The sequence below is a fragment of the Symphalangus syndactylus genome, chromosome 6 (assembly GCF_028878055.3).
Source record: "Symphalangus syndactylus isolate Jambi chromosome 6, NHGRI_mSymSyn1-v2.1_pri, whole genome shotgun sequence".
In the NCBI taxonomy this organism is placed as follows: Eukaryota; Metazoa; Chordata; class Mammalia; order Primates; family Hylobatidae; genus Symphalangus; species Symphalangus syndactylus.
Genome location: NC_072428.2, coordinates 48,699,577 through 48,715,391, shown reverse-complemented (window position 1 = coordinate 48,715,391; position 15,815 = coordinate 48,699,577). Strand labels below are relative to the sequence as shown.

Below are 15,815 nucleotides of genomic sequence, written 5' to 3'. Positions count from 1 at the left end.
TCCGTCTCAAAAAAAAAAAAAAAAAAAAAGAGAAAAAGGAGAGTGTGAATTGACAGTAAGCCAATACATAAACTATTTCAGGTGCTGGTAAGAACTCTGGAAAAAAGTAAAGCAGGATGAGGATTGTGTAGTAAAAGGAAGATCTCCTTTACAGGAGGAAGCCAGGGAGGGAGCCATGCAGATACCTGGAGAAGTGCATTCCAGACAGAGCAGGCAGTCAATCCAGCCCACACACTGAGGCAAGAGTGTGCTTGGGGTGTGGGAAGAACAGCAAGTGGCCATTGTGCCTGGAGTCTGTGCCCAAAAGGGTGGTGCGAGCTGCCTTTAGAGAGGTAGCAGGGGGCAGATTGAATAGCACATTGTAGCACAGATGTTTGAGGGATGTGTAATTTGAAACTCTTATCCCAATGACATGATTAATGAAAGAGTATCCAATGTAAGATTTTGCAGCAAACAGTATGAAATTGCAAACTTTTGAACCAGGACCCTTCATGATTGAAATAGCACATTCCTATTTAGAGAGGATTACAATTTAATTTTTAAAACTCCTGTGTAATAATGCTCCCTTTCACATTCATAGTTTTCTAAAATTCCAAATTCTTGAATAATCCCCATTTAAATAATCCTAACACAATTGGGAAGCTGCTTACCAGTAAAGTCAGAAGTGGACTCTAGTGGTTTCTACTCTACTGGGAGCTTATGGGCAGACTCCAGGAGTGTCTGTTACGTGATCACTGCTGTTCTGCAGTGGCCCAGTGGAGCTGGTTAGGCAGATTCTCAGCAGGGTAGAGCCTCTTGCTTAATGCACACAGCAGCTTAGCCAGACTGAATTAATTTAGAGTCCTTGGCCCAGAAAGTTTTCCTGGTTCCACTCATAGAACAAGGCAAATCACACATAACAAAATACTTTGTTTCTAGGATTAGTTAAAAACAAAACCAAAATCTCTTATATCTTCATTATAATGTAACTCCTTAAGAAAAGGATTTTCATCTTTTTTTTTTTTTTTTTTAACTTCTGTATCCTCCAGTCCCTAAAATTATGCCTAGCATCTGTTAGGGTCTCAAAAATAGTTGTTTTTAGTGAACAAATGTCACATTTTAGGACCTTTATGTATTTTGTCTGGATTTCCTATATCCCTTCATTCGTAATACTTAGAATCAGTGTTGAGGTTCAGAAAGCCCCTGGAGCTGAACAATTAGCTATAGAATGCTAGAGATCCTATGAGTCCTTGAGTATCACCAACACATGGCCTCAAGGCATGGTATAGACCATAGAAATGTTTAACCCTCATAATAAGATTAACCAGAAAACATCCTTCACAAACAGAAACTCTGGATTCCAGCGAGCAAAGCCCACCCCCAGAGTCCTGCCCTTTTGAAAGTGGAGTTAGTTCAGGATGGCTGAGTGTTGGGCCACAGGGATTAATAAACACCCACCCACAAAGGTTTGCGTGTAAGGTGGACCAAGTTGATAGAAAGAACCCGTTTTTTTTTTTAACATTTTTTTGGGTTAAAAGTGGAATGTTAACCATGTGTCAACTCCAGGAATATGTTTCAATAATTCATTCATCATTTGGGAAAATAAAAATGGAGATCTTAAAGTAGGCATATTAATTTAGATTAGTTCCTTTTTAAACAGGCACTTTATAATTCAGAAAGTTTATTTAAACACTCATAAATGAATTCACATCAACTCATGCACCATCTATTATTCCATTACAGACTGAGAAATAATTCTGGATAATCTATATGATTATCCAGAATTATTTAGACCTCTAACCAAAAAGGTCTAAAGGATCTCAGTTTATCAACTGTTAATTTCTTCACTTTGGGGAGGACACTCATTCTCTTCTCTTGCTTTGAGTCATCTCTTAATAAAGAAAAAGGATCCTGGGGCAGTTTGCTAATAGAGAAGGCTATGAAAACCATTGTTAATATAGAGTTAGGGCATAATTTGAATGACTTCCTGTAAATGAGTTTTTACTAATTAATATTTTTAATAGAGATTCTCAGCGTTCTTCAGAAAGATGACTTTTTTTCTGCCACCGTATGTGTAATGTGGCTTCTCTATATTTATGACTTAGAGTCATGTTTTGGCCCGTGAAGCACAAAAACCTTTCTGGAGCCAAGTTTTGTCAGCGCTAATACATGCCCTTTACAGCCCACATTCCTTAATTGCATCAAAACACTCGCCTGATAGGTGAGCAGTCCTCACACCCTTATGAGAGACGTAAGGTCATTGGTTAGTTTCCATGAAGTTTGGAACGCTCTTCCACATGAGGTTGCATTAGTCCTGGCAAGCCAGCTGAGATGTGCCTTGAGGTCGGGGCTGTTTTGGAAGAGGAATAAGGAGCAGGAGTCCAGCCCAGAGGCAACTCCTGTGTCTGTTGGGTGTTTTACTCTTGAGTCTGTCAAGAGCAGTAAACGTGACCCATGTCATCAGAGCAGTGGCCGAGATTCCCTGGTAAGGTAAGAATCTAACTGGAGCTGCCTTTGTTCAGGATACTTCCTCCACCTGCCACTCAGCAAAAAGCAAAACTGTTCACTGTGTGTAAGAGTCAGTGGTGAGGTTTCACGGCTCCCCTGCGGTGGGGAGGCTTTCCTGCACCATGTCAAGTCCCTGGTCCTTCACCATTGCTTTATTTCCTGGAACAGGTGAGTGTCCTCACAGACCAAGTAGAAGCCCAGGGAGAGAAGATTCGAGACCTGGAAGTGTGTCTGGAAGGACACCAGGTGAAACTCAATGCTGCTGAAGAGATGCTTCAACAGGTAAGGGTGGGTGCACTGAAGGCCCTTGGGTTCTGAAGCAGCTCATGTGCTGAAGCCCCTTTGTGTGCCCAGGCTACAGCTCTCACTGTCTGCTTTCCCATCCTGCCTGGAGGTGGGATTGGCTGCTCAGTGTATAGTGTTTATATAGCAGGTGAAACCAACCTGAACGTTGAGAGTGGCAGAGGGGGTAGGGAAAGGAAGGGCTACCCTGAGACGAATAACCTGCTGAGCTGGTTAGACTGATTCCCAGATAGCACTTTCTCCAGACCTGGTGCAGTGAGGGAGCGCTTGGCTGGGGGCCTCACCCTCATCCTGTGGGTGCCATCTGGAGTTTTAGAAAGTCAATTCTCAGCTAATTCTGTGCCCCTTTCCCATCTCGCTCTACCTCTTCCTACACTATATAGTTTTTAAAATAAAAATGTTATATAAACAACATTTTAATATAATTTAATAGATATCAAAATGGAAAAAAATATTTAACTGTTCCCTACCATTCAAATAATGTCTTCTCCTTGTTTTATTTTTGTCCTTGTTATGTGTACATGTACTTTCCAAATCTGTAGTCACAAGAGATATGCAATTTAGTCCTCAGATTTTGTATGCTTAATATTATATTTTTCCCATTTTAAATTTTTGCTGTATTGTCATCTTTACTATCACTTATAATAGATTTTCTTAGTAAAAGTATCAGAATTGACTTAACTTTTTTTCAATTCCTAAATATTTTTACTGTATTATAAATAATGAGCTACAATTTTTTAGGAAGGGGTGTTAAATTTTTATTGTATCAAAACTTTTCAGAATTTGTTGAGAAGCTAATTAGGTTTTTAAATGAAATGTATTAATATATCTAATCTTAAATTTTCCTTAAATCATTCTTACATTTTAAGTTATCTTGAAAATTAAACAATGACTGAAGTTTATGTGTGTATGCCTTATAACTCCTGGCATAGTACTTGGCACATAAAAGGTACTCACAATTACTTAAAGAACAAAAGTTTGTTCCTTAAAATGAGTGGATTCAATTAGAGGACTACTTATAATCTTTCCTCCAAAAGCGCTAGCATTTTTTTTTTTTAATTGTCATGATCAGCATAAGACTCAGATTGTTTCTTGACAGCATACTAGTGAACACAGGATTTGCATTTTACCTTTGGTCTCATGACAAACGTCTTAATTCTGGTGTTTGTTAGTTTTGTTTGAGTGCCTTTGAAGAACTTTATACAAATGTAAGTCAGTGTTTTTATATATATGTCTTCATAAAAACCAGTTTCAATGATTCAGGAACTTTTGTTTGTTATCTTTTCATTGCTGATTAATAAATTACCACATTCTTGGCGCCATTTGATTTTCTACTTAGGTTGTGTGCCATTTCTCTTTTTCATAATATTTCCTAAAAATCTGACTAGCAAGAGGAATTGAGGCTTTTTTTTTAATTGAACCTTTCTTTTGAAGACCCAGGAAAGAAAATAGCCTGATGGAAAAAAATCTCAAATGATGAAAGTATTTTCACAAAGAGTGCAGAAAACAGCCTACTAGATTGTGTTTTCAAGTCTGCACAAGGTGTGGTTTTGAGGTGAGAAGGATAAGGGAAGAAGATGATGGAATGGTGTAAACAATCCAGAAAGAGAGCAAGAACATTTGAATATGGAAGGGAACGTGTCAGAAGGTTGATGTTTCAGGAAGGTTATGCTGGGAGAGTAACCACATAATCAGAGGTCAACAGAATGCTGCATTGTAGTGCCTGAGTTATCTGACTGCCTGTGCTGGCTTCTCTGAGTCTTCTCTACATAGCTGTCTATGGCAGTGTTTCTGCTCCATTGTCAAAGTCTCTGTGTCAAGGGGTCTGATTGTGATGCCCAGCACCACTTGGGGAAAGGCTGTATAGTTCCTCTAAACATCATCCCATGGATGGCATTTTAGACTTTTTTTAAAGTCATAAGCTCAATTACGTTTTTGTTTTTTTTTTTGAGATGGAGGCTTTCTCAGTTGCCCAGGCTGGAGTGCAGTGGCACGATCTCCGGCTCACTGCAAGCTCCGCCTCCCGGGTTCACGCCATTCTCCTGCCTCAGCCTCCCGAGTAGCTGGGACTACAGGTGCCTGTCACTATGCCTGGCTAATTTTTTTTTTTTTTTTTTTTTGTATTTTTAGTAGAGACAGGGTTTCACCATGTTAGCCAGGATGGTCTCGATCTCCTGACCTCATGATCCACCTGCCTTGGCCTCCCAAAGTGCTGGGATTACAGGCATGAGCCACTGCGCCCAGCCTCAGTTACCTTTTTTAGCCCTTTTATTCTAAATCCTCTTTCTTGTGTGCTATGGGTTTGGTATTGGGCGTGTGGTACCATGTGCCATAGAGGGTAGATGTCTTAACCTGGCATATTTTGGAGTATGGTAGCCACTTCTGAGTTTCAAAGATTCCTGAACTTGACCAAGTTATTTTTCTGCCCATAAGCTTTCATTGTGTTCTCTCAAACTGTCAAGGGTAAAATGATAACAGTGTGCCGTGCTCCTTTCTTAACAAATTGAGTTCAAGCCATAGGACACATCTGAGCCTCATCTTCCACTCATGTGTTCGCTGGGCTGGGTGGCACCAGAGCATGAGATCTTTTGAGTTCCCAGATCTAAATCCAAAGTTGAATGTTCGGCCGCACATGCTGTCGCTTTCCTGAAGTCTGTTTGATGCTGTTTGTGAAGACACTTGATTCTTGCGCCACAGTGCTGATGCAATATCTCTGGCTTGGAGTATGTATGTATTCTCTGAGCTAGGGACAGGCAAACACTTGCCCGATTTGACTGAGATATCCTGGGCTGCAGGGCCCTTGGCTTCTGGCAGTAGGAGCAAGAATGACTCATGGCCTAGAGGGAGAGAATGGAGGCAAACAATTGCCTCTTTCTGCCAGCCTCAGAAACCATTCCTCTCTGGAGCCAAGGCGAGCCTGCTGCTCAAAGCCTCTGAAGGAAATCCTTTCACTGTCTCAGCATGCACCCTTCTAACTGCCTGTAGATAAGGTGCTTCCTCTGGGTTTGCTGCTTCTGATAACCCTGCATGCTGGAGACATCCTGTCTGAAGGCAGCAGCTGCTGTTCTACTCCAATTGACTGCCCATTTAAGCCTGGTAATGCTAGATATTCTCATTTTTCACAAGAGACTCAAAATCCAGATTTAAAGAGTTAAAGATCTCTGCTTTTAAAATATTAGCAGCTAATTTAAGTTTTTTAAAATGCTGTGTGAATCATACAGTACATACCTATAGGTCAAGCCTGGCCTGCAGGCCTCCAATCTGCAACCTCTGCTCTAGACTTGGCCCCTTCTACAGGCTGGAATAACTCTAGGGGGACTTGGGGAAAGCCAAATCAATGAGGATAGCCCAAACCTTGTGCTTAAAGGGGCTCCAAAACCCCATTGAGCTGTCTCTCTCTATGCTGTTCTCCTGACCAATGTCAACCTTCCTCCAGGAGCACAAGAGGTGAGGAGTTAGTTCCTGAACAATATACTCATTGTATCCCCAACCACAACATCCTCAGCCTGTCCCTGCTCAGGGCTGACCTCCCAACTCCCATCTGTTTTCGTCTACACATGAACTCATCCAGCCTCCAGAAAGAGCAAGAAGACCTCTCTTGGGGTTAGACAAGCAAATCAGAACCAACCAGAGCCAGCAAAGGGGCAGGTCCACATGAGCCCACCTAGATTATGAACACTTTTCAGGGCAAAATAATGTTTCTCTTTTGCAGCCCACAGCAGGATGTGGGATGGGAAGGGAACATGATAGCTACAAGCATCTCTCAGGACTGCTACAAGCAGACAGCTACAAGCATCTCATAGCTGTCGACATACACATATAGACATACCTTGCAGCTGTCTACATAGACAGCTACAAGCATCTCTCAGGACTGCCTATGAAAGCACCTAGTCAGATGTGGTCTTAGACTCACTGAGCATGTCTGGATTGCCCAGGAAACTTTCCCCATTAAGAAGAGACATTTCTCGGCCAGGGGCTGTGGCTCACGCCTGTAATCCCAGCACTTTGGGAGGCCAAGGTGGGCGGATAACCTGAGGTCAGGAGTTCGAGAACAGCCTGACCAACATGGTGAAACCCCGTCTCTACTAAAAATACAAAATTAGCCAGGTGTGGTGGTACATACCTGTAATCCCAGCTACTTGGGAGGCTGAGTCAGGAGAATCGCTGGAACCCGGGAGACAGAGGTTGCAGTGAGCCAAGATCACGCCATGGCACTCCAGCCTGGGCAACAAGAATGAAACTCAGAAAAAAAAAAAAAAAAAGAGACATTTCTCAAAAGGATCTTTAAGGGAGGGACAGTCTTAGTCAGTTTTCACTGGTCTGGTATTGTCTGAGCCTGAAAATACAACTCACAGTGCTGGGCCCTGCCTCTTTGGTCCTTAAGCAGATCAAGGCATTGCTCAGCTACACACTGAGGCTATCAGAGGGCAGGGCCCAGAATTGTACTCTAGGGTTTCAGGCATGGACCAGCGATGTTCTTGTGACTGCCTCAAACTATGCTGGCAACAAAAATCTCTGTGTCATGGGGAGGCTTTCCCTGGTCTGTGATATAATTGAGGCCGGTGGCGGTGTTTTCTAAAGTAGCCACTGTGAGCTCACTGGGGTCTAGTAGGTTCCTGCACAATAAGCTCCTCTGCCTCTGATCACTGACCCTTCTCTAGAGGAGGAAGAAGCTGACGCTACTCAGTGGATAAGAGGTTTTACATGGAGCTGGTGGCCAAATGGAGCATTTTCCAGAGACTGGCCACTTACAGATATAATCAATGTAAACAGAAACAATGTTCAATGTCAAAACAACACAGGGAAAGGGAGCACCGCGGGGAGGAAGTAAGGACATAATCCTGCTTTTGGGAAACCTTGGACAACACCAGCCTCTATTTCTATCCTCCTTACTGACCCAGAGCTTCAGAGTTTAGGCAACTTCATTTTTTTGACTTTTAGGTGAGGTTGGGGAGTGACAAATATAGGGGATTAAGAGTTCATGGATATGAGTTTGTGTAGATTTGCTATTTGCTATTGATCTGGGAAAGTCAGTGCCCCTGTTTTCTTAGAGAATGAGGATGACAATACGGACTCTGTATTGCCCACCTCTTACTTCTCAGAGTTATAGTAAAGTTATTCCAGTGTTATTAAGCGTGAGCTATCACACAGTGAGTCAAGTCACTGAGCCTAAGACACAGGCCTAGTAGCTGGCTGGTAAACTTCCCAGGAGAGCCTTTAAGCAGGTATTTCTATCTCAAAGAGAATATTAAACAGAGCCATGTGCATGTTCCAGTGGGAACACAAATCTGTCTGAGGTGGGTAAGACACTGACTCGGAAGTGAAGAAAACAGGAATTTTTCAAATATTCCCCAGAATTCTCTCTGGGGATTTATGAGCTAATGAGTTTCTTCGTACTTATCCCATGTGATGTTGGGTATCCAGACTACGGGGCAAAGTAGGTACTTTAACTCCATTTTACAGATAAGAGTGAGGTTCAGAGAGATGATTGAGTTAGTGAGGACTGAGTCTGGACTCAAACTTGAGTTGATTACAAGCACCTCTTCTCTGCACAGTGTTACTCATGAAAGAGACTTCTCTGCAAGACCTGGGCCTTTTACTTCAAAGGGCAAAGAGACTTATTTTTCCTTTCATGCCTTTCCATGGCCCACTCTTTCATTCTGGTTTCAGGTTGCCAGTCTGGCTGCAGTCCTCTGTCATTGGTCAGTAACTGCCTGGGTCATATTCCACACTTAAAGATGGAGGTAATTGCTTCAAGATGTGGCCCTTTAAGGAGAGAATAGGTTGAAAGGCAAATTCTTTTTTTCAGCTTTAGTCAGAACCTGAGTTTTGGAAAAAGGAAATGATGAGTTGCTCTGAGATATAAACTTTCTTTCATCTCTTAGAAGAAGTATGTGTCCTTCTGAAAAGGTTAGTGTCAGTTTTGTCCACTGATTTTTTTTTTCTAAACCTTTATTACCCAGTTTCATGGTCCATCACAGTGAGTAAAACAAACCACCCTCCCCTAGACCACCTCCTTATTTGCACAGGCAACCTTCAAACAATTGGGAGCAGAAGCAGAATGCCGCCTGTGAAGCCTTTGCCCCTTATCCTCAGCTCGCTGCCTCCCCTCAACTCCCTCCCCATATACTGCGGTAGCTGCATGACTCCAGCAGGATTCCACCCTGAAGGTCAGGAAGACTTCAGCAGGGGGCAAGCGTTGCCTGGTGAGGATGTGGGTGCTCCAGACAGCCTGGATCAGAGTTGACTCCAGTCTTGAGTGAGAATGAGGATAAGGGCTCCAAGAATGTTTTCCTTACAGGATTGACAGAGTAAAGGCAGCCAGCAAAGAAAATGGAGAAGAAAAAAGAAAGGTCAGAAAAACCTGGAGCAAGGAAGATGGGGTGGCTAGGAGTATCTTGCATTGAGTGTATGAAGGGTGAGACAGTTAAGATCTGAGAAATGCAAGCTGCATCTCGAAGTTCGTACATTGGTTCCAGGACTATTTCTGTGCCCTAGTTGGTGAAGGCAGAAGCCAGGTTCAGGCAGGCAGAAATCTTGTTGAGGAGTGACAAACACACACACACACACATGCACCCACACCCACCCACCCATACACACACACACACACACACCCCCACCTACTCACCCACCCATACACACCCTCCACACACCTACTCACCCACCCATCCACACACACACCCCACACACACACCTACTCACCCACCCATCCACACACACACACACACACATATGCATTTGTCCAGCAAGAGGACATGGGAGTTGATGGTGGTAGCTTTGAGGGCAAGGTCAAGATGGAAGTTTCTTTAGAATGTCAGAAATTTGATCATGTTTATAGCCTGAGGAATTGGAGCTGATGGTGAGGGAGAGATTAAATGCCTGCCAGAGTAGATGATTGATGGCTCTATCCTAGAGTAGCACAGAGCTTGGTGGGAAATTGCTCAAAGGCAGTACAGAAGTGAGGGAGAGTCCAGGACCATGTGAGCAGGAGCCATTCTGAGTTACCAGCTGGAGGGAGAAATAGGACCAGAACTCAGAGAACAGAGCCAAAGGCTGCTGGTTGACCAGGAAGTTACTGTAAGATTTATCAAGTTGTATGGGAATGTATGAAGAGTCAGGAGACTGAGAAATAGCCAGAAATGGGAAGGTCAGTCAGGGGCAATTCAGGAGCAAATTCTAGAAGCGTTGTATCCTTTGATGAGTACTTTTTATGTGCACCAGGAAATGTTCTGAGCTAGGGAACAGTTTTCAAAGGTGAAAGAAGCCTGCAGAAAAGATGGCAATGTGCAATTATGGCAGTTTATCCTTGGAAAGGAACTATGGGCTTGCTGTTTGTAAGACAGGGATTTAAGATATATGAATGAGAGATGATGCTAGGAAACTTTGAAATAGAACTTACATTCAATGAACAGATGCATTTTATCTTTTCAGCAAATATGAGGAGAGATTATTTGAGAAGAGGGAGACATGGTAGGGGTTTAGGGCTTGAGCAGAACAGAAAAGGCTTGGAACAGTTCCTGAAAGGAATCAGCCAGAGACAAACACAAGTTTTGCCAGGCAGTATTGGAAGATCAGCTGTAATTAGATAGCATAAATTTGTACAGAAACCAACTGGCATCATTAAGTGCCTTTCACTAGCAATTTTTAAGCTGTGGAGAGTGGAATCACAGACAAAAGACTAACAAATGCACATGAGGCCTGTTACAGGGATGAGATCCCATGAGGATTTTCTCCTGTAGGTATGAATACAATTGAAATGACTCACCTCAGGGTACAGAGTGGATAAGGAGAACAATGTTGCTTCAAGGAAGTTGATAAACCAGGAAAATAGTTACTAAGTAACTAGTGGCCACTGAAGAAATTATAGGTTGAGTGAGCAAGTGGGACAGATGAAAGGTCAGAAGATTGTGGCCAGAGGAGAGAATTTCAGAGCTGAAGATTTTAGAAGCAAAGCAAACACATTCTGGATACACATGAGATCCAAGTGGTGACTGTGCTACTGAGAAGCTGAACGAAATGGAAAGCAAAGCCTATTGGAGCTGAGGTCAAAGAATGTGAAGCCAGAGTGGATACTGAATGGAAAAGTTAATAACAAGGATGTGGAAGCTATTGAGGAGACGGAATGCACCTAAAGTAGGTAGAAAAGCTGTTGATCACGACAAAAGCCTGAAGGAAGTGGGTTGGTTCCTTTGGTTTGGGGAGAATGTGGTATAAGTGAAGAGCACTGTCTTAGAATAGGAGGATAAATGCGGATGGTCGGGGGGCCAAATACTGGCTTGGAAGCAGCCCTGGAATAGGGAACACAGTGTTCTATAAGTTGGGTTGGTGGAAGCTGAGTGGTCTCCACTTGAAATGACTGGGAAGAATGTGTAATATTGTTGAAAAAACAAGATTCACTTTATGTTGGAAGTAGAAGGAGCAATTGAGGATGTAGGATAAGTTAACTCCTATTAAAACGCACATTTTAGAGATCACAGTTCATAATAGTGGCTAAGGGCCTTGCTGGATCTGGAGATGGGGAAGTAGAGCTGGACTGGGATAAGTTTGTTGAAGACTGATTTTGAGTTTAGGGACCAAAACAGTAATTATGACAGGGACAAGGGGAAGATGATCATGAAAGGTAGAAGCACATGCTAATAGATATAAGCTAGAAGAGAATAAGTAAGTGTTCTATTATTAGTGAACTATATGAAATTAAGCAACCTCAGGTTTCTAATTAAAATGTTAGTGTGTCCAATTGTGAATGTCTGTTTGGAATGTTAGTGTGACTAACTCAAACACTGGCATGACCAATTGGAATGGCTATTGCAACTAGTGAAAATATTGTCTTCATCAGCTGGAACCATTGGTATGACCAATCACTACCTGGTAGTTAAAATAGGGATTTTGGCAATGATAGAAGCAGAGTAGACTCTTAGCTTTCAAAAGAGATACATTATGAAACTTTAAAAAATCACATCAAAGCAGTATTTTGAATGCTGATCAGAAGACAAAACTGCATGAATATCTTTTTTTTTTTTTTTTTTTTTTTTTTGAGACGGAGTCTCCCTCTTTCACCCAGGCTGGAGTGCAGTGGCGCGATCTCGGCTCACTGCAGGCTCCGCCCCCTGGGGTTCACGCCATTCTCCTGCCTCAGCCTCCCGCGTAGCTGGGACTACAGGCGCCTGCCACCTCGCCCGGCTAATTTTTTGTATTTTTAGTAGAGACGGGGTTTCACCGTGTTAGGCAGGATGGTCTCGATCTCCTGACCTCGTGATCCGCCCGCCTCGGCCTCCCAAAGTGCTGGGATTACAGGCGTGAGCTACTGCGCCCGGCCTTTTTTTTTTTTTTTTTTTGAGACAGAGTCTCACTGTGTTGCCCAGGCTGGAGTGCAGTGGCACGATCTCGGCTCACTGCAAGCTCCGCCTCCCAGGTTCACGCCATTCTCCTGCCTCAGCCTCCCGGGTAGCTGGGACTACAGGTGCCCACCACCACACCCGGCTAATTTTCTGTATTTTTAGTAGAGACGGGATTTCACCGTGTCAGTCAGGATGGTCTCGATCTCCTGACCTCGTGATCTGCCTGCCTCAGCCTCCCAAAGTGCTGGGATTACAGGCATGAGCCACCGCGCCCGGCCTTTTTTTTTAAAGACAGGGTCTCACTGTCTCCTAGGCTGGAGTACCGTGGCATGATCACAGCTCGCTGCAGCCTCAACCTCCCAGGTTCAATCAATCCTCCCACCTCAGCCTCTCAATTAGCTGGAACTACAGGCCCATGCCACCACGGTTGCTAATTTTTTTTTTTTGCGTGTGTATTTTTTGTAGAGACAGGGTTCCACTATGTTGCCTAGGCTGATCTCAAATTCCTGGGGCTCAAATGATCCACCCACCTCAGCCTCCCAAAGTGCTAGGCATGAGCCACTGTGCCCAGGCTGAGCATCATCTTAAGGTGTTCAAGTACTCAACAGGGGCTTTGTTTTATTAGTAATTGTCATGTATCTAGGCACTGGCATCTGGTAGGTGTTTAAAAACATATTTGTTGAATGAAAGAATGATTTTTTTTTTCCCTGAGATCTCAGTAGTCTAAAGACATTTTCTTGTGGACCTTGACCTGTGCACTTGTTCCTTTTCCCCTTTGCATTGGCAGCTGGGAAGCTCACATGTACATTATAGTCCATCTCTAGCTGTTTATAGAAGTTTATGGCATAGATTTTCTACTAACTCTGACTTTAACTTATTTCCCTACCTGCTTTAATTTTTATGATTTATTTTTTAATTTGAAATATCTATTTTGTAAACTGCCTAAAAACATTTTGGGAATAAGGTAGGTAGGCAAAAGGTTGGAGAACTAGAGAATGAGGTAATAAAGGAAGAGAGGGAGGTAGGGAAAGGAAAGAAGGATAAGAGAGTAGGTGGTGTGGGGGATGATCATATCTTAAGATACTCACGTACTCAAGACTCAGAGACTCAGAGAACTTATTTTGTGTGCCCTCACACTCAGGGAAGAACTGCTTAAAGCCCTTTGTGGCCTGCATAACCTTAGTACTAGGCCCTGATAGGTAGTATGTGCTCAATGAAATCTTGGCAATTTGAGTGGACATTTCCTGGGCTCACTGAATATTTGTTGATTGCCTATTTTAGCGTATTTTTTAAAATGTCTCTTAAAATGCTTGGACTTCTTTCTCTGTTTGGGAAACTTTGTGATACAATAGACTAAAATGAGTTCTGGTGTCAAACAGACTTTTGTTTGAAAACTGACTCTGCTTGCTGGGTGTGGTGGTTGATGCCTATAATCTCAGCACTTTGGGAGACTGAGGCGAGTGAATTACTGGAGATCAGGAGTTCAAGACAAGCCTGGCCAACATGGTGAAACCCTGTCTCTACTAAAAATACAAAATTAGCTGGACGTGGTGGAATGTGCCTGTAATCCCGGCTACTCGGAAGGCTGAGGCAGGAGAATCACTTGAACCCGGGAGGTGGAGGTTGTGGTGAGCCGAGATCGTGCCATTGCACTCCAGCCTGGGCAAAAAGAGTGAAACTCCATCTTAAAATAAATAAATAAATAAATAAATAAATAGTAACTCTGCTGCTGATTGGCTTGTGTCCTTGGCCAAAAGTTTTATATACTCTCTCTTGGCCTGTTTCCTCATCTGTAAAATTGGGATAATATTTACTGCCAACTCATTTGGAGAGTTTATTAAGAAGATGTATACAAAAGCACCAGCAGTCTCTGGTACAGAAGAGGCACTCAACAAATTTCAGTTCTCCATTGCATTGGAGAACTCATCTGGCTGACTCCTAGTGGCCAAGTAGCCTGTGCTCTGGCTGCAGTGCTCCGCCTCTGCCTTGTGAGCCAGCTTCCAATCTGGCTGGCCCAGGAAGAGCTGGCCTCCTTACCTCAGAGCTTGGGGAGCTCATTATGCTGAGTTGCTGGGCTTCTAGAGAGATACCCATCCCCTCAGGCTAGCAGATGAACAGTGTTGCCTACCTTTCCCAGGTAGGCTGTTTCCCAGGCTGTTGGTCTGGGGAATCATGTATTCCAAGTTAAAAATTTCTGTCCCGTGTGGTTTGATTCATGATCTGAGGACAGTTCCAAATCTGTGACCTCATAGTGTTTGAGTCAGAGTGTTGAGATTGCCATTCTTGTGCTGAGCTTGGGTTGCCCAAGATGATACAAAATGTTCAGACCATGGTAGGATATATTTTCCTTCTGTTCATTTGGCCCATTGCTTTCCTGGTTGCTGTGTCTATTCTTGCCACAACCTTTGTAGCCAGTGTCTACCATGTGCCAGGATTTTGGACCTCATACGACATTGCCCTTTGCCAATGGAAAAATATGTTGCCCTGGACTTTAGGAAATGCTCCTGATTTTTGAGGTCCTTTATAATTCATATTAGTTCTGAGTGGGTATCTTGCCTATCATCTTTATTTTTTACCGTGTTTATGTTTATGAAGTGTTTTTATTAGTGACAGGTTTATTGTCAAAGACCTGGGTTATTTGGTTATAGTCTGCTACTGTTCTAGTGATGGCAAGACTAGTAATAACCTCCCTGGTCTGTCTTCACAATTGGGAAAGAACAATCTTCTTATTTACATTCCAGAGTGGCCAGATTGTAATTTTGGAATAGCCCAGGAAAGATCCATCTCACATAAGATTCCTATGTAATCATTCAACACTCTTTGAACATCTACTTTGTGTTCTAGCTCCTGTTTAGGTTCATGGCAGTGAAGTCTTGTATTGGCACATGTTGAAAACTGGGCTGAGCATTGGTTGAGCCCAGAAAGTGATCTAGAAATTTTAGCTTTGAAAAAAATATATTGTTAACTTAAGCATTTTTGTTTGTTTTGATAGAGAGGACCTGCTGCTTTGTCTTTTAAAAAATTGAGAAATTTTGTTCTTTGAAAGTATCCATTCACTTTTCTCTACATGGAAATAATAAATAATGGTCTCTATGGGCAAACACATTTGAGAAATGTAGCTCACCTTGTCTATCAAAGCACAGTGGGTGGTATCGAGGGTGTGCTATCCCTGAGTAGCCCAGCATCAGCCCAGGCCCATCCATAATAGGCCTGTGACTCTCATGTAGCAGTCTCAATTCTGTGTTGTTGAACACATAACTTAGGTATTGCCTTATGTGCTGTAGATGAAGCCAGAGCTGTTCTTATTGCCACAGTGGTTTCTGATTTCGAGATCTGTTTTTGCTTGCAGGAGCTGCTAAGCCACACATCTCTTGAGACCCAGAAGCTCGATCTGATGACTGAAGTGTCTGAGCTGAAGCTCAAGCTGGTTGGCATGGAGAAGGAGCAGAGAGAACAGGAAGAGAAGCAGAGAAAAGCAGAGGTGAGGGTGAATGTGTACTGTCCTAAGCTCAGACCTGGGAAGGCTGTCATAATGTGAATTTAGGCCATCTGGTCAACTCCCAGCCTGGAAGCTATTGGGTGCCAGAAATATCTATACACTAGAGATGCAGTAATCTGTTAATACCAAGTTATCAGGTTTTGCTGTGGCTGCAAATTTCAGCAGTATCCAAACCACCCAGTTTTGGC

At 43.0% G+C, this 15,815-nt stretch overlaps 1 protein-coding gene across 14 annotated transcripts in view; it reads left to right on the top strand.

Moving 5' to 3' along the window:
* The window catches only part of PPFIBP2 (PPFIA binding protein 2), a 143,899-nt gene that overhangs the window by 81,617 nt on the left and 46,467 nt on the right, over positions 1 to 15,815 (top strand). For 11 of the 14 annotated variants that reach the window (XM_063641101.1, XM_063641100.1, XM_063641098.1 and 8 more), the window contains 2 exons: positions 2,656 to 2,769; positions 15,478 to 15,609. In XM_063641101.1, the coding sequence (XP_063497171.1) occupies positions 2,656 to 2,769; positions 15,478 to 15,609 (246 nt within the window). Of the gene's footprint in view, positions 1 to 2,283; positions 2,470 to 2,655; positions 2,770 to 10,643; positions 10,924 to 15,477; positions 15,616 to 15,815 lie in introns of those variants that run through there. The other 3 variants (XM_055282554.2, XM_055282552.2, XM_055282555.1) reach the window with 3 other exon arrangements.